At 42.4% G+C, this 26,499-nt stretch overlaps 2 protein-coding genes across 2 annotated transcripts in view; one reads left to right on the forward strand and one right to left on the reverse strand.

The window, feature by feature from the left end:
• SLC41A2 (solute carrier family 41 member 2) overlaps positions 1 to 4,247 on the forward strand; it is a 60,937-nt gene extending 56,690 nt beyond the window's left edge. The window contains exon 11 of the mRNA XM_054277481.1: positions 3,532 to 4,247. Within this exon, the coding sequence (XP_054133456.1) occupies positions 3,532 to 3,540 (9 nt within the window). The 3' untranslated portion in view covers positions 3,541 to 4,247. The remainder of the gene's footprint in view (positions 1 to 3,531) is intronic.
• Positions 1 to 26,499, reverse strand: part of CHST11 (carbohydrate sulfotransferase 11) — a 158,262-nt gene that overhangs the window by 5,424 nt on the left and 126,339 nt on the right. The window lies entirely within an intron of this gene.

Consider the following 26,499-nt stretch of genomic DNA (forward strand, 5'->3'; position numbering starts at 1 on the left):
GAAGATTCATTCAGACCATGCCGGTGCAGGGCTCCTGTGTGGTTATTCAGAGGTGTCTCTGCATGGCACGAGGTTTTTCTGTGCAGCCCTATCCTCACTGCTATAAATACCTTATTACTTATTGAGAACAAACTGCATCAAAGCAACAGTGGAAAGATGTTAGTAATGTCATTTACATTTATTTAACACCATTTACCTGTGAATTTTGAAGAACCTTATGCTCAATAATGAGTTTAGCCTCAAGGACAAGAATTGCAAGTATTGACCTTCCTATTTGATAGGCAAGGAGGTCTGAGATTCCTTCTTCTATGCTGAATCTTTCAAAAGTATTTATCTTGTAACTTCTTGTTGAATTAACATGAATCACAGGACATTGAAAAGAAGTATTTGAGGCAATGCAGACTCTATGCAAAGGAGCACACACCTGCTATGTGTGCTCCTTTGATTATAGGGGGTCTTTCTCCCTGCCAGTATACCAGGAAAAAACAGTACATGCCAGGCAAAACCTTGGCAAATGGTTTTGCAGAAGCTTGGGAGTTCTGAACCTCCAGTTCCTGCAGTCACGGGTCAAATCTCTGCTTTCAATAGCAGTACTTAGCCATGATTCCTATTTTTAAAACCCACCAAAACTCAAGGAACAGAATCCAAATGAACTGTAGAGTCGAAACCCAAATGAAAGTCCAAAATGGGACCAAGCCAGTTGCAGGATTTCTGAGCTTTGCAGAGAAAAGAATTAGAAATTGTTTTGTTACAGACTAGTGCTAAGAGTCCAAGTTTCACCCACCCAAAGGGCAGCAAAAGCTTTTGCAGCACGTGAACAACAGAGACTCCCCTCTGCCTGGCCTGTGGTGGGTTGCAGAGAAATGTCTCCATAGTATGAGCAACACCAAGGGGCTGATGTAGCTCAGCTCTGGGCAGGAGGACTTTTTCTTCAAGAGAGTGTGTATGTGTCAAGCCTGGGACCTCTGTATTTTGCACAGTGCCATCTACCACTTCTCCTCTGAATTCCCTCATACTTTCCTCATCTATTTTGCTCCTCTGTTCAGTGAAATGCTGGCTAGTGGTTAAGATGTGCACTAGCCCAGTGGAGTTCTTTTAGACAGCTTGGCTTGTCTTTTATGTGTGTGTGGTATCCCCCTGGATATCTCCCAGGTGCACTTCAAGGGCAGTTTTATGTCACAGTCAAAGTGATGAGAAGCCAGATGTGAAAAGTGCTTCATGCTTCCTAGGAAAACTGACTAGCAGGGAGTTTCCAAATTAGATGTTAGAAAGCAGTTCTGAAGGACCACACTGATTTTTCAAGAAAATTACTTTTTCTGTTAAAAAAAAAATCCCTTTTTCAATTTATGATGTCCTCAGAGAAAAACAGAAATTATGGATCTCAACCAGCTCTATACTCATTAGTTACCAGTCAATAATTTTCAAAGCACTAAACAAAACCCTATGCAAACACACAGACATACAAATTCCCTTTTGCAAATAAAAAGCTGAAATCTCTCCTCCTGCAGATTTTCATCAAAAATCATATAGCACAGGAATGCTGTTTGCCCCAGGTTTTAGGGAGAGGGGAGGGGAGGGGAGGGAAGGGAAGGGAAGGGAAGGGAAGGGAAGGGAAGGGAAGGGAAGGGAAGGGAAGGGAAGGGAAGGGAAGGGAGAAGGGGAAAGGAAAGAAGGAAGTGTCGGAAGGAAGTGTCGGAAGGAAGTGTTGGAAGTGTCGGTAGGAAGTGTCGGAAGGAAGTGTCAGAAGTGTCGGAAGTGTCAGAAGTGTCGGAAGGAAGGAAGGAAGGAAGGAAGGAAGGAAGGAAGGAAGGAAGGAAGGAAAAGAAAGAAATGCCTGAATATATTGCTACATTATAATATGTTAATGCACTGTGTCTAATTTTCTGGTGCTGTTCTTAGGATAAATACAGAATTAAGTGGATGAGATTCTATGGTCTGTATTAGATAGAAGGTCAGATTTGATAATCTAATGGTTGCTTCAGACCCTAATCTGCAGATGAATCTTTGCTGTGCTTTGCTCCGGATTTCATTCCTCCATCAATAGGCTAAGCACTTCCCCATACATTAACACTAATGAGCTTTTCAGACATTTAGAGTAAGGGGAAAAACGCAGCTTTAGTATTTGCAGTTACCAATAAGCTTGTATTACTTAAATTCATTTAGAAGATTACACTTGTGCATTTTCAAGTGGTACTTTCCTCTCATTCTTTTTAACACGGAAAAAAAATGAAGAAATGGCATAAAAGCCATTTCAAGCACTAAGTACACAGCAGCACCCCAGGGTGAGCTGTGCATGTGCTCTGACTTGCCTGGGGGCACACAGAATGCATATTAAATAGCATTAAACAGTAAAAGATTGTCTAGTTCTCATCAATGACAGCACTCTTTGGAATGGCGGATGGATGAAGAGCCACATAGGAAATAGAAAGCTTGACTTCCTTTTTATTCTATCCTACTAACTTCAGTTTATTAAAACAAACAAAAAAGATAAAAGGCCAATCCAGTGACTGTCCTAGAACAATGCCAAGTGTATCAAAGCCCATTTCTTCTGCAGCTGACTAACACACTTGATGCACCCTAGAAAAGCTGACCTACCTGCTTCTCCCCGAGACACAGAGTCCTGCTGGCTCTCCTCAAGGTTTGATGGCAACAGCCCCCTTGTTGAAGGAGTGGCTGATAGAAAAGCCATATTGACCCTGCTCTAGTGAAAGGCCAGGTAAGGCACCTGAGAGCCTTTAATGGAACCCTGAAAGAACCAAACTCTCCTTTGCATAAAGGACATGCTCTGTAGCCCCTAGAGTCTACACAGCACCATGGAAGGTAATCATAAGAGCATTTTCAATTTAGTATTTTGAAACTATATATCAACAGTGGGTGAGCTGATGGTAATATGGTTCCTCTTCTTTTAAAGTTACAGGCAGGGCTTTTAAGCCACATAACGATTTTACTCCTGAAGCTGTTAAGAGGACCTGGAGAAATGGTTAAGTTTAAATGAGACTGGAAACACATTTGTTTAAACTAGAGACCCCCTGGCCAAGGAAAAAGTGCAAATGTGCTCACAGCTAATGAGGAAAATATACCCCACAAATTTAAGCAGCCAGAGAGAAGATCCAAGGAATGGATATCTTTAAACCCATGGATGGTAAAGGACAAGACAAACAATTGGGGTCATGAACTTTTTTTCCTCCAAAGCTGTAACAGATGTGGCTACAGCAGAGTCGTGAGCATGCAGCTGCTGCCTGGACACTGATGGCTGTGCCCATGCTTATTACCAGAGGTCCCTGCTGACCCCTCAGTTCTAGAAACCACAATAAGTAATGGTCTAAATCCACTTTGGCTGAGGACAATTTTAAGCCTAAGAGCAGTGTGGGGATGGTGATAAAGTCGTGCTCAGGTGTGTCCTCTGACAGTTCAACTTGGACTTCATCAGGCCATTAAAGGTTTTGGGAAGACATCTGATAAAAGCAGCTGTTCCCCCCTGAAAGGATTGACAGCAGAGATGCACTTAATAATGTTTTTGTTTTTCTGCAGAAGTTGTAAAGGGGGACAGAGAAGAAGCGCATGTCAAGATCAAAGTTTTCCTTCTTTTTCTGATGCAGTAACTGAGTTGAACAGTGAAGCGACATGAGCAGTGGAAGACTTCCAAGCTCAGTGGCATTAAAAGAAGAAAAAGAAAAAAGTAGTCTGGGGACACTCTGATCGCAGAAGCTTCTCATCTCTATCAGTCCCAAAGTAACAACAAGGGAGGAAAGTCCAATACACTCTGCCCTCTGTTCAGTGGAAGGTGAGGGTGTGTGTGCAGGGAGGGCAGGAGGGTGTTTTGTGGAGAGCACTAGAGAATATGCTGACCAGAAATGCATACGCTGACCAGCTGGCAGTCATCAACCCATTACAGGCAAAGGTTATTCAAGGTAAACCAGAGTAATGAGATGGGAGGTATTTCCTTCTGCTTACTTAGGCACAGCAGGATAAAGTAATCTTTGAAGACCTTTACAAGCTTGATGGCCAAGCAGCAAGTACAGATTTAAACGCAGGGAATTTGTAAAAAAATTTTTGTCTGAATATAGTAGTCTACTGAAAACTAGGTGCAGACATCAAGTCAATTCATAGGTACCTGCACTGAAAGCAGTTTTTTAATAGAAGTATGGAAATACTGAAATGTAACTCAAAAAGCCGATTAATTAGGTTCTGTCTCGCTATGAAAATTATGGTAGAAACCGTCCACATTTACCAAGCAGGATTTTGTTTATTTCTATTGCATCGCCTGCAGCTAGTTCTGTATTACTGTGACCAGGCTCACAACCAGCCTATGCTGGGACTGCTAACATGACACTTGATCATGGCAGACTGAAGGGCAAAATTATCCAAATTAATTTAGCAAGGAATAAAGAGGATAAATATCGTGAATGGCATTTTCAGGCCCATTCCTTGCTAAATTGTTTTTTCTCTTCAATTTTGCCTTAACGAAGACTTTGCATCTGCCTTTAATTCTTCAGTTACCTTCATATTTGGAGGTTTGGTTTGTGTCCTATGCTAGAACTGTACTAGTTGCTGCAGAGCTCCCCTCATCTGTGGTCCATCAACTAAAAACCAGCTGACACCCAGCTGGGTCTGTCCAGAACTGATAAAACCAGAGCTCATGTCCACCAAATTCTTCTTAACAGTATTTGTTCAGAAGAAGTGTGTATAGCAGCCTCAAAATCCACAGAAAGAAAGGTCTTCAAGTGAGAACTGTCAGACAGACTAACTATGGGGGGCACTAACGGTCCTGGTTGTGTGACATCAAGAGAGTCAGTTGTCTGAAATCTCAATTATTATCAGCTCTCCTTCCCCCAGCCCATCAATTACACCATCTCAGTTCTAGGAGGTGTTTGTCATTCAAGATACAAAATGTTTTTTAGTATTACTTTTGTTTTACCAGATGCTAAAAGGGTGGGGAATTTTTGAGCATGAGGTTACATGCAAGCATGTTTTCAATTCTGTTTTCACATGAAAGGTGTGAATAAGATTCTTGAAACCTTGATGGAGAGCCTTGAAGTTACAAACATGGTTTAGACTATTTTAAGACTTGGCTTTTACAATTTGCATTCATAACTACCCTACTTAGTGTATATATGTGCTATACACCAAGTTCTAGATTGTATTCTTCAAAATGTTCAGCATTAGACAATAATGGGGACCAACAATTTTTCATACTTGACAGTCCAAGCATTTCTCAAATCATCACAAATAATTGTTACTCTGTGCAGATTTATACAGATGACAGTCAGACAATTGTAGCTGTGCAAATCAAAACACTGTATATAAAAGAACAATTGCAATTTCAATAAAGGGATTTTATTAAACTGACCTGAACTGCAGCATTTTTTTGAAGTAATAGCTTTGCAACTTTTCATACTTTGATTTACTTCACATTTCACGGCATATTAATTTTGACTTTACTTTTTCAAAATGTTTGAGCACTCAAATGAGGAGCATACCAAAAATTAATATTCAGAGAAAGAATATTGTGTGTCCTGAAGATGGAAACGCTTAACATCTTCCCTGAAAACCTGTGGACAATGTGAATTTGTATTCAAATTCAAACTGGAATATGAATTTGCTCCGAAAATGTCTATATAGAGTGACTGGATAATAGAAGATAAAACCAATATTAACTTAGGAGCATTTTTACCAAGTGAGAACATTTTAGAAGCAAATTATATCCTCTGAAGGAAACTCTTGAAATATTACAAAGCTTTATTATTTTCTCCATTTCATGCATTGAACCTAGTGCCCTACAGAGAAGATTAGGCTGAATGCACTTTATTTTTTCAATTCTTTGTATTGCAAACCAAGATAACCACAGTTGCCATAGCAGAGAATGCACCAGGGCTATGAAAAGAAGGATCAAAACTCTTGAAAATAAAACAGTCATACAGAGTAGTTGCTAAAACTGTATTGCCAAAAATCACAAATTGCTTCATACATTCCCTCCTCCTTCTTCCTATGCACGTCTCCAACTTTGTCCCTGTGTGTCCGTGTGCACTCAGAGAAGGGCACAGCAGAGAAGGGTGAGACAATTCAGCATTACTGTGGGGACTACAATGATTTAATTAAACCCCACACCCACATCAACTTTGGCCTTCACTCTTCTTTGACCAGGTGCTAGACAAGTACTAATTGGGTGCTAGGAAAAAAACAATACTGAACTGGGCAAAACCTGGCAACAGACACACAAGCAAGCACAGATGCTGGTACTATCCTGGGAAAATTTCACAAATAGGTCATTAAGTATTGGCCTTTTCATCTTGGACAGAAAGTTAAGTACCACAGAGAGGCTAAATGATGCAAAGTCTTGAAAAATCAGAGACTGACAACAAATGGCACAGCTGTATGGAAAACCAGCTTTTTAATCAGGCTAAAACTGTCACACAACATACTGATCCAGGAAAAAAAGAACCTGCTCCCTTCCAATACCACCTTCTCTTGTATAATCCCATACATCTTCGGAAGCCTGTCCATTCCCATTCTCCCTAATAGGAACTATTTGGTATCAGGACTCATACCATACACAGAGTTTGGGGCTAATAAGATAAATGTATACATCTTGTAAAGTGCCTCCTCTGAACAAGGAGAGGGGAAAGTTGGAAGTCCCAAGGAAAATCATGCATAAAGACCTATGGCCTGGCCATATCGAGGGTGAAGGATGTGCTGACATGCATGTTGCTGTTCTGAAGCTCTGGAGAAATATTCTAAACACAGGGCAGGAAAAACATGAAGTGACTGAGTTTAAGTGCAATACATGTAAGAGGTAAGAAATCTTCATGGAGGGCTGGAGAAGTCTTGAGCTGGGAACACTTGAAGCAAGCAATCTTCATGCTGGTGGGCTAATTGGGATTTAATTTATTGAAGATGAGTTTGGAGCTTTGTGTTGCTTGTACAAAGAGCACTTTGCACTGTCTTTCCAGTAGCCAAACAAAAGGAGGGAGAGAAGGCGAATAGATGATCAATCCTTTTTTGTTGTTCTCTCACAAGAAGAAATGGATGAAACCCCAGGCTGGGACCTCAGCAGCCATGGTGGGGTGAGGGTGATGGAGCTGTGCTGCTTTCCCATGGCAGAGGCTCTGTGGTGGGACCTGACCTCTCTGCACCACTGCCACAGCTGCTCGCCACTGCTCTGGCATGAAAGGATGGCGCGTGATGAATCTGTTTGCTCCTGGCTCGTTCTGTAATGCAGCGATAAATCACTTTTTGCATGAAAAAGCTGAAAGGTCTGGTTATTGTATGAATTTAATTTTAAAATGAAAACTCTCTGTCCTTTCCCCTCCAACACAAGCACATCGACAGATGTTCACACTTCTGATGGCTGGGGCTGAGCTCGTGCTCTCCAGACCTGTGTGTGGAACCTGTAACACACAGGGACACAACCACTGTCCTTCTAACCCTCCTTTCCCAAGGATAAACTACTGTTGTCCACAGGTGCTTGGGAAAGGCCCAGGCTTGCAGAACTGTCTCCAAGTCAGCAGGGACAGCAAACAGGGTCAAAAAGGCTTCCACTTCCTATCTCACAACTGCCAGGTTACTGTTGGAGCATAGATGAAACATTAACTGGTACAACCCAAACTCAGGGACAAGCACATGGGTTGGGAAGCTCAAAGCCAGGTGAGTGACCTATAGCTGCTGCACTCTGCCACTACATCTTTACTGTGGGAGCTGTAGATATGATTTTCAAGGAAAGGTTGAGAATTGGTTAGGAAAAGGCATACCATGGACATCAGCAAATGATGCACAAGGAGGAGCACTGGGCTGGGCATACATGGAGTCAGCCAGGGTGGAGCTGGGAGTAGCCCTTAAAAAACAGAGTAAGAAACAACATTTTAACATAGCTGGCATCTAGGAGACAATGGAAAAACTGACATTTGTTTCTGTGTTGCAAGGAGTTGTGGTGACAGGGGTGAGATAAACTGGGTGGAGTGAGGAAACAGGATAGAGTAGATACGTAAATACAAAAATACATAAGAAATTCCACAAGGAGGAAAGGAATAATTTGGACTCAGTCTGGTTAGAACAAGTAATAACAGAGCTAAACAAGAGCGACTCAGATACAGGATAGATGCTAACAGAAAGGTAAGATACATCTGTGCTGAAACAGAATGAGCAATGTCCAGCATTGGGAACATCCATTTGCCCAGAAAAAGGGAAAAGGACTCAAATTATCCCACCACACAGGCAGGTGTTGTCTTGCAGATCCGTCACGCTTTGCAAATGTGGGATGGTGGCTTCTGTAAGCTAAGCTCACTGTCATTAATCTCAGTATTCCACACACTCCAGGAGCAAGGTTTTTGGCAAACATTGCAGACCCATACAGGCAGGAGCCAGTCAGTGCTGTGAATGAAACACCCCTGAGGAAAAGGCAATACCATCCACCTCCAGGATGGGCTGAGACCAGACAGGAGCTCAGACAGAAATTGTGTGAAGCCCTGCACAGGACGTGGGGAGGAGATACAGGAGGTCTGAATGCCTGGAGTTGCCTGGGACATATGTGCCCTGCTCCCCTCAGCAGCTTAGACCTGGCAGCCAACATTTATGGCTTTCTTAGTAACACAAATCCTCCTCCTTTACCTCTGGGTTGCAGTTCAGGTGTCACACAGTCAAGTAGAAATACTTTTTTTTTTTCTCAGCAGGATATCTGCTATTTTAAGTGAATACAATTTACTCAGTCCCATGCTAAATCAGGGTAATATGTTTCCAATTTTTAACTCAGTGTGCAGCACACCCAGAGCTTTTGAAACCGAAATAGGAGAAACAGGAGAGAGTTGCTGCATAGCTGGTTTCCTTACATAGAATTCATGGGCTTTAGCAACCCCCTCGAGGAGAGGGGAACCCTGCAATTATGTGTTTAGTGTGTTTAGTTCCCCAGTCCAAGCAGGCCTTTGGTTGGGACAATGGGATACTGTGGGATGTCCCTTCCCACAGTGATATTGTGATTATGGTAGCTCCTCAGAATGATATTTGGCCTCATGGTAGGATGTATCCTACGAAGGCGGCTGCTATGAGGGTTAGGAGGAGGATGACTCCACTGTTTCAGGTTTCTTTGTTTAGGTATGAGCCGTAGTAGAGTCCTCGGCCAATGTGTAGGTAGATGCAGATGAAGAAGAAAGAGGCTCCGTTTGCATGGTGGTTATGGACGAGTCAGCCGAATTGTACGTCTCGGCATATGTGAGCGACAGAGGAGAAGGCGAGATTGGTGTCTGCTGAGTAGTGCATAGCTAGCAGAAGGCCTGTGACAATTTGGGTAATTAAGCAAACGCCCAGTAGAGACCCGAAGTTTCATCATGTTGAGATGTTTGATGGCGCTGGGAGGTCGATTAGGGCGTTGTTGATGATTTTGAGGATTTGCTGGTTTTTACGAAGGTTGAGGGCCATTGGTTGTTTCTGTATGAGGACACGAGGATGATGAGAATATCTCTGAGCAGGTCAGGTGAATGCTACTCCTGTGGGTCAGGGATGCAGGTTCAGGCCTTCACTAAGAAATGCTGTGTTATTTTTAAGGTAAGAGGCTGGAAGTAGAAGTGCTGATGCCTGCCATATGTAACCTTGTTGTAAGGTCTACCCTGTGAGTCCTGCTTCTGTCTAACTGGATGGTGCCAAGGTCCAGAGAAGACAGGGAAGAGAGAGCTAATCTCACCCTCCCAGAAGGTCAGTGACAGAAACAAGAACAGGTTGCATCTCCTATCTCAATGTGGCTCTTTTTTCTTGTAATGATCTGGATGAATTCATCCTGGCACAGACTAGCAAAACATCTAAACCCTTTGGGTAATGATTTTCTTCTCGCTGATTAAACTATCACAAATTAACATGAAGTTTATTTTACTTTCTCTTAGTAAGGTTATATTGTGCTCAGACTACACCTTGCTAAGGTAACTTTTTCTGGCATGTTTGACTGTGCTGCTCAGTAATGCTCACAGAAGGTGACTAACCAGGGTTGCTCATTCTCCATGGCCTTAATTACAGTTAACTGGAACCTCTTCACCTTTCTGCTGCTGTTCAAAAAGATTTAGATGACCTCCTGCTTGAAAAAACACAAGGCCTCTTATATTAAAATGCTATGATTCATTTATAATCTTAATTACATCAGGCTTCCCAGGAAACTTTCCTGCTGCAGAATGTAGCACAGAAATTACAGGTTAGCACAAAAAGCCTGCCTCATCAATGGCTTCCTAGGTCTGATTTATTCTTTATTGAGATAAACACCAGTGACTCCAATCCTGAGGGATGCTCAGTCCCAAACAAGCCAGCCAGCAGTCCTTTAGCCCAACTATAATTCTGTCATGATTGGGCCCAAAGAAGGATCAAGACAAAAGTCAGAAAATGAACCATGAAGAGGAAATAATTTGCTTTTTCAATGTTTTCTGTTTCTGTTGAAACCCTCAGCTGTTTCAGTCTTTGTACACCAAAACAAACCCACTCCTATAGCCAACCACAAGTTATTCTACCATAGGTTGGCTGGGAGGCAAAGAGCACATCCATAAGTCTGCTTTCCCTGTTGGCCCCTGACACCTCTTCCCAAACACCAACATGCTCCACCCACTGTGTCTGCTCTACACAGACAACATCCAACATTCTCTGGATCCAACCACCAGGGCCTTGCTGGAAAATTCCAGTCTTCCTGGGTTCCTCAGCACAGAAATAAAAGAACAGAAAATGCACCTAGGTAATCTTCCTTAAAGGTTGGTTCCATTTTTGCTACATTAATTCTTCTTATGTCAGAGCATGAGGATAATGTTAAAAGTCCCTTTTGTCAGCCATTCAAGAAAACTGGAAGGTACAAATATTAGTATGATGCCTTATTTATTTTCCTCACCTCTACAGCTGTGTTTACTGTGATTTCTAAGAGTTCTCTGTCTCATCTAATAACAGATCTATTTATGGACTGCGTACTAAATGTCATTTTACAATAAAAGAACAAATTCTTAGCATTTCTTTAAATGGCAGTTATTTTTTTCAAACTGTTACCTCAACTACAGTCTGAAAGAAATTGCATATCATCTTCTTTTCCTTTTTTGAAATGCTCATTCTTTTAAAAATCCCCAAAGAAAATGAGCAGAAAAGGCCCCTCTGAGCTCAGGCTTCTGGGATCCTTCTCTGGCTGCAGCCAAGTGCTGTCTCCTCGCCCTCTGCTCCTTTCACAGATCCTGAAGACATGCCAGCCTCTCATCAGTTCCTTCTCTATCTAGCGAAAGGGCTGGCTCCCTCTTCCTTGCTCTTATCCCCTTGTCATCTGCTTTATCCCACCTGCAGCTAAAGCATGCCAGCAAAGATGGGAAGAAAACAGAGCTCCAGGACTGAGTTTTCAGCCAGCTCTTGCTCTGCATGCAAAGCCTCCTGGAGCAGGTCCCTGCTGTTCCTTGAGCTAACAAGCCTACAGCACCAGGCAGGGACCTTGGCGAGTGCAGAGGACATGGAAAGATCGGGAAGCTCTCCCCTGTCCCTGAGCAGCGAGGCAACACAGAGAGCTGCCAACCCGCAGCCCGAAGAGACGTGGTCCGACAGCCAGCAGTGAGTCGAGGCATTCAGCTGCAGGGCGAGCGGAGCCAAGAGTGTGTGCTCCGTGAGGCTCTGTGGCAAAGCGCCCATGTGCTCCATGGAACCATGCCTGCTGCTGCTTTGGGGAACAGGGCGGCTCTGTCCCACACACAGCCTGGCCTGTTCTGCCTCCTCGGTGGCACAGGGTGAGCTTGGCCTGCAGCTGCTCACAGCGGCGTCAGCTCCATCTCAGCTCAGGTAGGACACAAAGCCTGGCAGTTCACACTCACTGTGCCGCTTGTTGTTGTCAGCTACCCCGACTTCTGCTTGCCCACCCTTACCAGTCTGTTATGGTTCCCAGGACTTTTGCTTTCATAAGCTGCTTATTTTCTCTTTGATGAACAACAATGCCAAGACGTTAGGCAGGAATGCATGCATCTCCCTCCGCACATACCTATGGATACTAGTATATGCATCCCTACCCACATCCAAGCAGTAAGCACACAGATGGCACAAGCAGTTATGTGGGTCACAGACCAGGGCTGATAAATGTTCCCAGGCTATCATGAAGCATTGAAGCACATTCTGATGTCCACATAGGTAGGATTGAAAAATTCAGCCGCAAAGTGGAGGGAAAAAACACACTTGTCACTGATTTTTCTTAGTAGGGTGGTGTGAGAAGCATCCATGGTGCCTACTCAGTCAGTACCTGAAACTGCTGCCACCTCCCTGATGATTTCAGTCAAGCCATCAGCAGAGATGTCTGATGGCTCCTGAGAAATACTGGCAATAGATTAAGTTCTGGTGTACTGAATAGAGGTTGTCCTTCTCCAGAGCTGCCAGGTGACATAGACTTCACCAGCAGAGAAAAGTGACAAGTTCACATAATGTAGGAAGAACTGATATTCCTGACAGAAGTAGTTTAAATTACAGTTTCTTGCTAAGAGAACTGTCATTTTAGACACTCGCAGGAGCTTTCACCCACTGGATCCATGAATGAAGAGCTCAAGGTTTCTCCTCTAACCCACAGCATTGCCTGCTGCAGGACCTGTCTTCTCAAGGCAGGGAGAGCTGCCAATGCTCCGTGCCCTTCAGCTGATAGGGATGCTTCCATGGCACAAATGTCTCCACAAACACTCTGATAATGAACAGTGGATTTTCCCCTTTGAACGTATCCTGTCTTTTATGAGATATGTCAGCACAGCTGACCTAGGGATTAACAAGGACATCCAAACTGCTTTCAACCATCTTAGTTTTGCATTTCAAATATAAAACTGATTTCATGAAAGTATGTTTATCATATTGTTTCTAAATTCCTTCTGATGGTTGATCCTAGCTGGAGCACATCACTGCACGAAGGCCCACTTGTAAGGACCATACTTAAACACTTTTGATCTGGTGTTTGCAACTCTATGTCCAATCCTGCAATCTATCCCATGCGTATCTTCCACTGATGTGTATCCCAGCCAGCACGAGCAGGGAAGTCTCACAAAGCCTCTTCCCAACTTCTCCTGTTTTTAGAGATACTCACTTCCTGCTTCATGACCTAACTTTATCTCTGGCTTTGTTTAAAAATCTTTGTTCACAGGGGAAAGCAGTAAATAGGATTCACTGCTTCCAGGAGCATACTGCAATTTCATTCAATTTATTCTTCTTTCCCAGGCACTGTCTTACTCCAGCTCTCCCATCACCTCTCTTTATGCACCTGCAAGTTCAAGACCACACCTTCAGTCCTTCTTCCCAGAGCCCTTCAGAAGTGGTTATGGCCCCTTAACTCACCTTATCAACATCACCACGTCCACTCAACCCCTGGTTAATGCGATAGAGGGTCAAAGGTAATCCCAGTTATTTTAAAGTTAGCACTAACTCTTCCTTCCACCTGAGCTTCTTTTCCACTTCTGCTTCTCACTGCTCTTCCCTCTCTTTTCTTGACTGTTCTCCATTTAACAACCCCTTTTGCAAGCTGCCCTCAACATCACTGGAGCTCAAGTTAATCTTTCAAACCCATGGAAGGCCTGGGAGAAGAGCGGGGGAGATGCAATGTTTTCAAAGGAAGACACGGATGTTGAACAGGATGAGTAGAAGGCTGCCCCAAAACACAGGTATTCTTAGGAGACTGAGATAAAGCAACTACCATACCCTGCTACTTTAAACCTGATGCAGAACATCTGCTCCTGTTTTGCTTTTCATGATTCATGCCCTCTTGTCTGCAACTCTGGAGAGAGAAGGACCACCTAAGCAGAGACAAACAGCTGGTTCAGTTGACTTTTTCCAGGAGGAGAAAACACTTGCCAAGATGAACTGAGAAAACCTGAACTGCTCAACAGACAGCTAAGCTATGAAGAGCCTGCACATCAGTGTAACAATATTTTTTGTTCCATCTTCATCCGTTGTAGACAGGACTGTGCCCTCCCATCCTCTGGACCCCGCTTAGTTTTTGGAGATCAACTGAGATCAGTAAATCTCAGGGCCACAATTGCTGCCTCAAAGTGCAGCTTGTTAGAAGTACTATGAGATCTCTCAGCTTCCTGTGGTGAGCAGTGGAGCAGACGTGAGTCCACAAAAATACGGGCATATTTTAGCTATGACCAGACTCTTTAGGGACTGAAGGCAACAGACGTATGTTCAATGGGAATAAATGCTTATTCCCAAATAAAGCTCAGATAAACTGCAGAGGGATCTATCTGCAGGTGCTGGCAGGATGGATAACTTCTCCTGAGGCTGCACCTGGAGCCACTATTGCAGATCAAGGTCTGGGATAAAAATAACACTCAGTACTTATCTGGTATTTTTTCAATCTACAAACTTTAAAGCATCATCCCCACTTTCCAGATGTGAAAAGCCAGCCACAAAGAACCAGTTCAGTGTTGCTGCATTCTTCTACCATCTTCACAAGCTGAACCTTGTCCTCTTCCAACACCTCTGTCCAAGTGCAACTGACAGGCTCAAGACACAGCAACCTAATGCTATCAGCACTTTCAATTTTTTGTCATCTTGCCTTTTTCTTAAGAAGGGAAATGGGATTTATTTTTCAGCACTGGTTCCTGGTTCTGCTCTGGGAAAATTTCAGAACAAGATACATCTCCAAATATTTGTCCCCCCTGAGGTTTCTAGTCCTTTCTGCTACAGACAGGCTAAGTAAATGGTTTAAACTGGAGACTCAAGATACAGATTGAGAAACTGTGGCAGTAAGGAATGCTGGAATCAGTTGATTACAGATATTCAAAACATTCAGTTTAGGCTTACACCTTTCCCTCCTAGTCATTTCTTCTCTGAACAACACTGGGGAGATTCACTTTTGGATGTAAATTCCATAGCAACTCAGTGCCTACAAGAAATCAGTAACAGACATTTGGCACTGCCCATTGCAAAAAATTAGCATGTTCTGCAGTAATGCATTTAGCTTTCTGTTTATCAAAACAACTATCTTAAATGCCACTGAGATCTCACAGAAAGTCATCAGAGTTAAGTATAGTCACAGTACTCCAAGACGTAACAGAATTTAAAAAAATCACTTGAAGTACAAAATAGAAGAGTTGCATGTGTTGGTCTCATTTTTGATTTAATAGTATGAGTTTTCTACAGTCCCAAAAATCAACCTGTATGTTACTGAAAAGGAAAACCAAACCATAAAGTTTACTGATCTGTAAAGCCCACAGCTAAAAAAAGAAATTAGATTTTTTATTTTTTTTTAAATACTGGTTCAGAGCAGACAAGAGAAAGGTGAGAAGCAAACAGTTTATCTGGAATAGGTGGACAATATTAAGCCAACCAGTCCAATTTGGAGAAGTAGCATCAAGAAGCTGGTTAGTGGGTAGAGCTTAAATGAAGTACTACAAATCTGCCTACCTGTTTGAGCCAACCACAACTTACTCATTGGCACTAAAAATAACTAGAAACACAGCAGAGGAGGTGAAGGAAAATGTGAAGGAAAGTAAGCAGTCGGAGCAATTCCATTAAAAAACTTCCAAACAGTAACAAAACCACAGCCTGCCTGGGAACAGCCCTCTGGGTGTGAATGGCATCTGCTAAAGCAGCCTGGTATGTCCACATCAGTGCAAAGACAAATGAATGGTCTAAAATGTCTATCCATGGATGACAAGAGAAAACACAACATTGGTAAAGTTGTTCCTTCCAAGGAAGCAAGTGAAATCAGAGCCTGGCACTGGTGTTAGACAGTGAAGGGGAAGGAAACAAAAATGACACTCAGCAAAAATACTGCTCCTATGTCTCTGGGCTGAAGAGCTTCCTTGGAGAAGGAAGAAAACTTGCTTTTGATGGCAGAGGATGATATGTCTCTGGGACAAGAGAGGAAAGGAAAACAGAAAAGTCTGTGATAGATAAAAACTACTAAACAAAAGAGACTACTTGGGGAATTAATCTTTATGAAATGCAAAAAAGATTGTAGTAAAATAAGAGATAACACAAATCTAGTAAAAGGAGAGTTGTTCTGAATTAAAAAAAACAAAACCACAGATGCAGAGCCTGCAATCTGGTGCTGTACTATCAAAAACCAATTCCCCCCTGTCTTAGGCAATGTCAAAACAAAACGCCCCACATATAGGCCTGGTTCAAAAACTATTGAAGTTAATAAAAATTTCCTCTTGATTTCCAAATCCTTTGAAAATGTGGCTCCTTGGGGATTTCTGATGTTATTAAGAGACATTTACCAACACTATCAGCCCTGAAAGAAGCCCCACAGCTCACACCATGTCACACAGAGATTCTGTAGGACAGAAGGGTTACTGCCAGAAGTCACCCAGATTCTCTGCTCAGTAGAGGATGATGGCTCATCCCAAATCCTGGTGTGAGGCATTAGGGAGGGTTACCTGCAGTGTTATGGAGATGATTATTGTTGAAACTGCATATGGGAGTTACTGCACCAGTGGCTTCTTAAAACCTTTGAAAATTTTCCCCCATCAGAGCTGTCAGCTAGAAAAGATGTTTTCATTTCCTGCTGTGGAATATCATAGTGTGTCATATTCAATGCATCACCTAGTCTTGTTTTTGAAGGACATTTGCTTTAGGTGAGGAAAGTATTCTATAATCCTCATGCACTTCTCTGTTGAGAAACACTTCTTTTGATATTCTGCTAAAGTTAGTTTCCTTTCCCAACCCATCCCCCCTTAAATATACCCAGAAGATCATTAATGTGGAAATGTGTCAGTTAGAAAAGGCTGAATGAAAACCACTGTGACAATGTAAATTCTGAGTCTGTTGCTCTGTATGTGCATTTCTTGGAGGATGGGGCTTTCATTTTCGGTAGGGTTGTTTTTCATTTCCAAGCCATGGCTTGTTCTGGTTGATGCCCAAGAACTTGCACTAACAAAGTCTGATGGTTCTGTGAAAGGAGTATAAACACAGATGCTGATCACCTGAAAAGGCAAATCTGAAAAGGCAACTGCTCTTGGAAATACTGGCTTCTTCCTAGGCAAGAAGGGGTAAGTGTCCAAAGGGAAATGACAAGGCACAGGGGACTTCAGACCTATTAATATAATTTAGAAAGAAAAAGAAAATCCACACTGGGCTATTAGCACAATCAGGTGTTAGAGTGCAGGGAAGAGGCATAAAACACTGTATTAAACTACGACAGTTTTGCTCTACCTCAGAACATAAAGTTTATTGGATGGCTCCCAGAAGAAGGAAAAATGGATTTGGCACTCAGCAATAAAGTCTATTACTTTTACAATAATTACTTTTTTTTACAGAAAATCCATGGACTGCGTCCAACTCCTGGCAATTTTTTATGGTGTTGACTTGTGAATGCTCTTGTCCAGTGCCACCATCAGCGGGAGCAAGACGTGCAGCTGGAGAAGGGTCCTGAGCTATTCCTTGTCAGGAGCAAAGGCAATCAAAAAGCCCACAGAGGAGCCCAGTTCTCCCTATCATACCATTGGAAAGGAATAGTGATGGGTCTTGTTACCTGCTCAAAGTCACCCAGCTACCTGGAGAGCGGGGCAGCAACCAGCTCAGCCATACTGGAAGAGCCAAACTGGTGGATGTGTCTGTGGAAAACCTGCTGTTTGGTGACTCATGGGCCCTTGAGCATTTCTAACCATCTGGTTTCCCAGAACTGGCCAATCTGATAGGTTTGCTGCCAAATTAACAAAGTTAACAGAATGTGGATATGTGAAATCATGAGGATGCAGTTAGGGATGTAACATATCACTTCACGGAGATGTAAAAAGCTCTGCATCTCTGAATCAGACAGGTTGGGCAGAGGTGGGATGACTAAAAAGGTTCTCTAGCACCATAAGAAAACACTTTTGGATGTTACTTACACAACAAAATTTTATGTTCAAGGTTGCCTGAGTAATTTGATAGGTAGCTCACAGCTACACAGCCACTGTGAAGAATAAAAATTACAATTTTGGATGAGAAATTTATAGATGTATTTTTTAAATGCACATGCTGACACCCTTGTTTTACTTTTTCTAATGGCCCTGCCTTCTGTGCATTCATGACCTTCCTGAACCTTGTGTGAAGTTTACAAGGACTTGTAAATCAGTGCCTCTTCTAGACATTTAAATAGCAAGTGATTAAAACTAAAAAAGAAACAGCTTGACTAGTTCTGGTTGTGGTCATCAGGCATTGCTCCCTCTGCAGCTCAACAAAGCAGAGAAAATACAGATTATTCCCAGGCTCAGCTGCTGTAAGTCTGAGTCTAGACAATGTACAATTTCTCACAACAACCTATCTTTTATATTTAACATAGCAAGACCTGCAGATAGAGAAAACACACGCTTTGCTTAAGAGATTAAGGAAGAGCACTCAGCAGTGCTCTCACTGCTGCACACTGAAGAGGTGAACCCCCATAAAAACATGATTAGCCCAAGCCCATCTGTCATGCAGTCATAAAGCAGCAGCCTTTCACTGGGGACACTTGTGAACAAGCAGACAGTCTAAGCCTATGTAGGAGCATGGGCAGTCTCCAGAATTACAAACTCTCAGGCCCACTGTGAAGCATGCAAACATTATCACTGCCCAATAAATGTGAAACTTGACCATGCTGAGTCTGTGGCAGGGCCAAGCCACATATGCTCAACAGTGTCCTGTCCTCCTGTCATCAGCTTTACTGCAAGCAGTAAATGCACCAAAATAACAAGACAGTCAAAGTAAAGCTTTCCCAGTTTCTTGTCCAACATTTCCCTTTCTGTGTCACACTTTTCAATTTTCTTCTTGAGTTCAGTGCTCAGTGAAAAATGTGCCATCAACAAGGCTGGAATAAAGCACAGCATAAATTTCTACCATGTCCACATTTCACTGCAGGAAGACTGTGGACTGGATCATGTGCCTTATGAAAATTAATTTCAAGCCTGTCAGTGACTTCAAGGAATTATTAATTTCCTCCACTGTGTTGGTGCTATGTCCAGAACCATGAAGGGCTGATTGCTAGCTGAGACCAGAAAGTGCTGTTCCAATAAATAGTAAAAACAATGGAGAAACTAAGCAGACCCAAATTAAAAGGCAAAGAAAATGAGAAACAGTGAGAACATAGACAAATAACATTAACATACTTTGCTGCTTTATGGCAAAGTTCTTGTCATTACAAAGCCAGTTGTAAGAGGTTTTCTTTCTAATGCCTTAGGGTAGAGCATCAACAGCAGTTCCAGAAGAAAGCACCACTTGGATAATGAGGGAATGTACAAAAATTTTTTGTAAAAAACAAAACCACAAAGCGGAAAATCTGTTAGTGTTTCCACACTCTATGCCTCTACAGGACTGCTCTGTTTCATCAGTCTCAAATGATGGAAACTGTCCAGCAGTTATGAAAATATCTACCTGAGAAAATTATGAGAATTCTTGCAGGATGCAACGCACCCTGCTGAGGGCTCAGTGAATGGCCCACTGACACAAGGGAGATTTATATTATGAGGACAGCTGCCCACGGGTTTTATTATTAAGCTTCACAGCCAAGTTTTCACACAGAAGGAATTGAAACAAAAAGAAAAAAAAAGACAAAAGAAAGTATTTTGATATCCTAAGCATAAGTCAAGTCCTCAAAGTTTACACAGTGATGTGACTGAGAACTGCAAACAGATGAGAAGAGTCTGATGTCTAGATCAACACACTGACAGTACTCTGCAGGTGCCTTCTCTGGTGCTGGGGTTTGTTTTAAGATCTCTTACTTTGAAGAACATAAGAGAGACATCGAGGGTTGGTAAGTTCTGACCTGAAGACATTTTCCCAACCTTACAGGTCATTTTTTCCTGCCTCTGCAGACACCAGAAGCCAATGGGACATTCATGCCAAGGCAGCTATTTTGTGCTCTGAGTAACATTCCAATTTCTGTTACCAGATTTTTGGAACAGCAAGTTCTTATTTTGGGCAAATCCCATGTGAAGGGCATGCTTCAGTAGACAGATGGATATCCTCAGTTTATTGATATAGCATTACTATTCTTAGATGCAAAAACAGCTACTGTCTTGTGCTTCGTATGTTAAAACTAGTATTGCAGAATCCTGTTAACGCAATAGAGCAATACAGATATTGCAAGGGAAAGAGGAATGCTCTTATCTCAATACTCTAATTTTGATCAAAAAGATTAGCTGCTTTACACTTCATGGTTCAGATGAACTGCAGTGTAAGTGGCTGGGAGACTTTATCATAGGTAAGAGGAACAGGTGCCTCCAATGGAAATTTCTGTATTACACAATCACATCAATTTCCATATTGTACACAATGGCTACAAGACAGAATATTGTCTGAGGGTGCATGCAAATGTGTGGGAATGCCCAGCCAGAAGCTTATGGGCTGATCTATGGAGAATCAGAACAAAAACCCTCCTGTTTCTACCAGTGATTTATACCAGGCTGCAGCAGGCTGACATTTTTTTTGTATGCATAGACTCTGGGAATCTGAGCACAAAATTTCTGCTTTCAGATCCATAATGCCCAGAGGATCAGGTAATGTCAATGAAATTCCCTCTTGGGGACCAAATAAAACACGAGAGAGAAAGATGGGTACAGAGACCTGAGAGAGAAATTCTTGCCCTGCAGTTGGAAAGGCTGTTTTCTGGATGGTGCTCAGGAAAATGCCTGGCTCATGCCACTGTCAGTCACTGCTCAGCAGAGGCACTGGGTTTCCACTACCTTGGACCTTTTTCCAGCCATATGTATGAAAAGGATCAGATTAAAATTTCCAGGCTTTCAGGCAGGCAGCCCAGCACACAACTGGGACTTGCACCAGAGACAGGGTTATGCCCCATTTTCAAGCCCCAGTTGTGTGTGACATTGAGCAATCAGGGAAAGGTGTCCCTGCTCATGGTAGGGGGGTGGAACTAGGTGATCTGCAAGGTCTCATCCAACCAAAACCATCTGTGATTCTATGAATAGTGACCTGCATTACAGCAGGCCGCATGGACATATTCCATGTTCATCTCTCAGACATGATGTGTTTGTTTGTTTGTTTGTTTGTTTGTCAGCCCACCAGATGGAGAATCACATAACAAAACTACTCTGCAATGTGATAGCAGCATTTCCCTTCCTGTCGAGAACCACAGAATAGACAGGGGAAACAGCAGGATCTGGATGATGGAAAATAAGGTTTCCTGACCCCTGGGCATCCCCACCTTGACCCTGGATTGACTGTGCATGAGCTACCTCGTCATCATCATCTACATCATCAGACCCAGCTGGGCATGCTGAGGTTGGTCACATCTTTTAAACCCCTTTAAGGGTGGCAACTCCACCGCTTTTCCAAGCAGACTGTTCCAACGCCTGACAACCCTTTCAGTAAAGACATTTCTCCCACTATCTTATCTAAAACTCACTTGACACAACTTGAGGCCATTTCCTCTTGTCCTGTTACTGGGAGAAGAGACTCACTCCCCACCTGGCTACAACCTCTTGTCAGGTACTTGTGGAGAACAAGAAGGTTCCCTGTCTGCCTCCTTTTCTTCAAGCTAAACAACCCCAGCTCCCTCAGATGCTCCCCACAGGACTTGTGCTCTAAAAAGTACACATATTGCCCCAAATACATATGAAAACCAAAAGTAACAAAATTCACCAGGCTTTTTTTCCTAAGCAAAATTCACTTTATGAAAATTCTATGAGTGATTTCAGTTGAAAATAACAGGCCTAGTCCAAAGCCCCTTTAAGATTTTACTCCGCTGCAATTCCCACAGCCTGGATATACTGTCAAACTATGCAAACGTTACCACGCATTACTGCTCTGTGGGTTAATAGTGCTGAGCATTGGCCTGAGCTCTGCTCCCACCAAAGTCATGCCAATGAGATTAACTCCCCACTTCAGTGGGGAATTAATTATTATAATGGTGAGTGCTGGTTGAAAAATCTCACTTCTTTTGCATTGTAGGCTGTTTGGCTTTTTTCCTTAATTATTATATTTCAATTGAGAAAGGCAAAGTTGGTAGAATTATAGAAAAAATAGCAAAGACATATTGGAGTCATGCCGCAATACCTGAATAACTGTAAAGGCTCATCTAACCATTTACTCCCCATCTAAATGGGGTCTGTAAATAAGCATTGAACAAATATATAACCCATGTGCTGAATTTTATTTTTGCTATAATAATAAAAGCCATGGAGAGAGATTCAGGATAACATGACTCCTCACTTGACTGCACTCAAACAGCATTTATTACATTCTGATGATGCATTTAGCCCTCAGAGTACAAAGAGTTTAACCTTTTTTTCCTTTTCCTTTCTGCATCAATTTGCATGAGAAGTACAGAGCATTTAGTCTTTGAATTAATCAAAATATCTCTGGCTTCACTGAAAAAATATATTTGAATACATGAATAAATAATATATTGAGTAAAGTAATGAAACTCATTTAAAATGATGCCGAGAATGAGGTCATAGTTTTTATTAAATGTGACATTTTCCACAGTGTTTACACTGCAAGAGATAATGGCCTATATATTTTAAAGTGGGTACAAACCATCAAAAATCAACTTTAGATAAAATAAAGCAGCTAAATTTTCAGCTGGCTCTGGGCTTTTAACCTGATATTCTGAAAGTCAGGTTAACATGATTCAAGATGAAACTTGAGCTAATGTGTCTAGGATGAAAATCTTCATTTAAAAAAAAAGGAACCACCTAATTGCCAGGCAGTCCTAAGGACTAAAAGTCCAACTGAAAGGTCAATCTGGCTAAAGCTGTCAGACACCTACTCTCAGATAAAAATATTTCATCTAGTACTTGCATTTCAGCAACAGACATACCATAAGCACAATATACTGATTATAAAGAAAAATGTTAAGCTCATACATGTTAAGCTGTTCCTGGAAGCGAGCAGAGAGTAAACAGGAACTGAACTTGTAAAGCTCTCATGAAAACCCACCAATCCACATATAAAATCTATTCACCAGTTGACATGAAGACAAGTCTATTTTACTTGGCTGCTTAAAGCCATTGCTTGTCCATAAAAGTCAGCAAACAAAAATGTGAGTGAAGCAGGCATAAGAAATGAGCTCAATTAATTTGGAAATAGAAGAGGAAGAAAGGAAGAAGACAAGGGACACCTTAAATACTGAAATCCATGGAATAGGCCCTGTTACTGCCATCACCTCACTCACATCCCAGCAGCCTGCAGTGAGGTAGGGCTGGACACAACCAATGCATGGTAGCAGCCAGTTGCCAGATTATTTTCATTTGCTGCAGTCTGCTCAGGGTTCATGTCAATAAGTACAGGCTAATCAGTATTTCATTAAAAACATAATGAAAACCCTAACTCTAACACAGACTTATACAGTTGCCTATTACCACCATATTTGAGTGCTGTAATTAAAACAGACCTTCATTATGCTTCACCTCTTGTACTTGTGACTCCAAAGGCTTCATAATATTTAGCAGCTACATGAAACACCCCTTCATGATCTCTTTGTTATCACTCCCATGCTCTCAGATGGCTGACAGGATGGAGTTTCTCAGATCAAAACGATCCAACAGCATAGCAATATTTGGGGTAACTGGAAACGTTTGCTCTGCCCTGCTCTTTCTTCCAAGGTAGTGGAGGGAAAGGTTACTTGACCACTGATATGTCATATACTGCGCAGTCACAGTAAAATGGATTAAATACTGAGACTACTTGATGTAGGTACGTGACTAAGGGGATTAATATGCCAGCCTTTTTCAGCTGAAAGTGTTCCCAGTACAAAGCTACTCTATATACTGTCCAGGTTGGCCAGACTCATCCCTGCACCTCAGCAATGGTCTGCCATGTCCATCCCTGTGGCCAGTGCCATGCAGTCCTCTCCTAGTCAGTCCCTGGGCGTGGTTTGCCCACCCTGGACCATCTGGATGGTCTGGACACGGCAGTCCTGATCAGGAGGTGAGGCAGCTGAGCTGCAGGAAAGCAATCTATGCCCTGGCAGCTCATCTCTGGGCCAGAGAGCAGACTGGCTCTCTTTGCCTGCTGTTGAATTTCAAGCTTTTTGTTCACTCCAAAAAGTAAAATGTTTTGATTTATACTCTGATACACTTTTGAGTTTAAAAGCCTTTTTGGTCTTTTGGTTTGCAGTAAGTAGAATACTTGATGTTGCCAATCAATTTAACCTTTTCATTGAAACCTTTATAAATCTAATGCATCCCAATGCACTCGATTTTCCTGTATGGTGGAGTTATTTGGCTAAAGCAACACTCACAAAGCACAATGCAAGCAGTTATCTTGGGAAGTCATAAGGATTAGTGATGGAACGATCTGCAATGTGGCTGGCCCATGGAACATGCAGAGAAAGAGCTCAAAGTCTTTATCTGGCTATACATAAATCTTCCTCATCAACAAGAAATTATTCATTTAGTCCCACAATAACTCAAGTTGGAGGCTGCCTTTAGGTTGTGGAAACCCCTCTCCATGTAGAAGTCCTGAGGCCCAGCAAGCCCTCCCTTCCCAGCAGGCCTGAGAGGAGCTTCCAGTGGTAGGAATGCACAAGTGGTTTCCACTGCTCTGCTCAGGTATTTCAGCAGCTGAGGAAGTAGGTGGAAGAGGAGTTTGGGAGACATTCTTGGCAAACTGGTGAGGCACTGAAGACAGGAACAGCACGATTTATGGACCCATGGGAGCAATCCAGGTTGCAAGTCAGTGCCAATCACACTGCTATGAATGGTGACAAAGAAGTCACAGAAGCAGGACAGAAGCGCTTTCTCAGTTCCAGCCAGTTAACCCTGGCAAACCACAGATGGCAAATCTCAATGATTTCTCCAAAGTAATTTTATTAAACCCCTGCCTTTAGGAATAATTAGGTAAATGAGGTGAATGAAGTACAACCTCCAATGGAAAAATCAATGCTTTCTAGATACATTTCACATATCTGGCATTAGGTAAAATAGCATTGCTTTAGGGCATCCCTCCACCCCAATCCTTCCTTTTCAGTCTGAAAAATTAGTACCTTATATCCCCTTTAATTAACTCTTGTTAAGCCAATAATGCCACTAACTGCCATGTCATAGCTCTTGTTTATGCCATTAGAATGATGATTTATGCTTGATACAAGCACAGAAGTCCAAAAATACATGCCCAAAACCATTCCAACAAGCACCCCTGCTCAGAGGGGACCAGGTAACTGAGACCCCAATGATGTCATTAGTATTATTAAATAATGCCCAGCTTGCTAAATGCCATCCTCTGTTACCTGACATCCCCCTCAGATTCTCTGAGCACGAAGTGTTCGCCACCCCCTTTTAGTCTCACAAGGAAGTATCCTCACTCCAGGAGTGCTTCTGACAAGAATGCAAATTCAATCCTGAATTTTTGTGAGGCTGAGGTTGCGATTGGACACTGTCGGACAGTTAGACCCCAGACATTCTGGGATTAGGTTTGAGAGTCAGTGTTAAGCCCTCTCTGCACTGACATGATGAGCTTCAGAAATTCTCATGAAGCTTCTTGACAGGGGTCCTCAGGCAACACTGCCTGGAATGCAGGTCTGTCCCTCAGGCTAAGGGTGCATGTGACTCAGTGCGAAGTTAAACAAATGAAATTAGATTTGTTGTTTTAGGTTTTTTTGGGTTTTTTTCTCCCCACTGGTTTCTGGAAAAGCTGGAGCATGAAGATCTTCCAGGATAGGGTTTGCCAGCAGAAGATGCCACTTGGGATGTTGCCCAGGACTGGGTGGCAGAAGTCACCATATTATAGACAGTTAAAGGCAAATAAATGAAATGAAAGCAATGGAAACTATGCAAGTACAAAGATAAAAAAATGAGCAGAACTGACAACCTAGAGGCACAACCCCTGCTTACAACCAGGCACCAAGACAGAGCACACCCCAGTGGTGTTGGCAGAAAAGGAAAGTTTCCCATCCTGGCTGCCTCCTACCAAGGTCAGAGTGGGCAGATGCTATGTACATTTCATGAGAAAACCAGGATTTTAATTTTTTTAAAAAAGACTACCTGAGAATAATGCCTCTTATGACCAAGAGCTTTTGCAGCTCTGGGTAAGGAGCATTAATCCTCAGTCTGAGTTTTCTCCTCCTATAAGATGTTGGCAATTCCTGCTGCTACATCAGTTGGAGAATAGTATGCATTTTCCCAGCATTTACAAAATTAAATACACCGTGCTGCTTGATTTATTCCTGTTACTCTTGATACAAATCACACTAAGCTGTGATTCATGTTTTAATATTGATCCTGTAATTAGTTGAGTGTAGGTAAGCCTTCATGATAGCTGTAGTGCTACATTTACTCACTTGGATGACATTGTAATATTGTGTTTAGATGCTAAACCTTTACAAAGAACCCTTTTTCACCCTATGGTAACAGCCTGAGGTAATGATACCTTACCGGAACTAGACTTCTCATACAACTTGCTTCACCCCCCTCACACACATCCAGATGGGACATGAACAGTACCATCCTTGTCACATAAGCTCTTTCCATTCCCTAGGATGGATCACTCATCCTTCCACTGAAGAGCATAATGGGATTTGGAGAGTATGGAACCCTGAATCCCAAGAAGAGCCATCCTACTGAGCACTGCCAAGAAGCCTCCACCTCTAACCACAAGGCTGCCAGGCTGCTATGGCCAATCCTG

This window comes from Melozone crissalis, unplaced genomic scaffold (assembly GCF_028551555.1).
Source record: "Melozone crissalis strain CALT ecotype California unplaced genomic scaffold, PUWL_Pcris_2 ptg000004l_1, whole genome shotgun sequence".
NCBI lineage: Eukaryota > Metazoa > Chordata > Aves > Passeriformes > Passerellidae > Melozone > Melozone crissalis.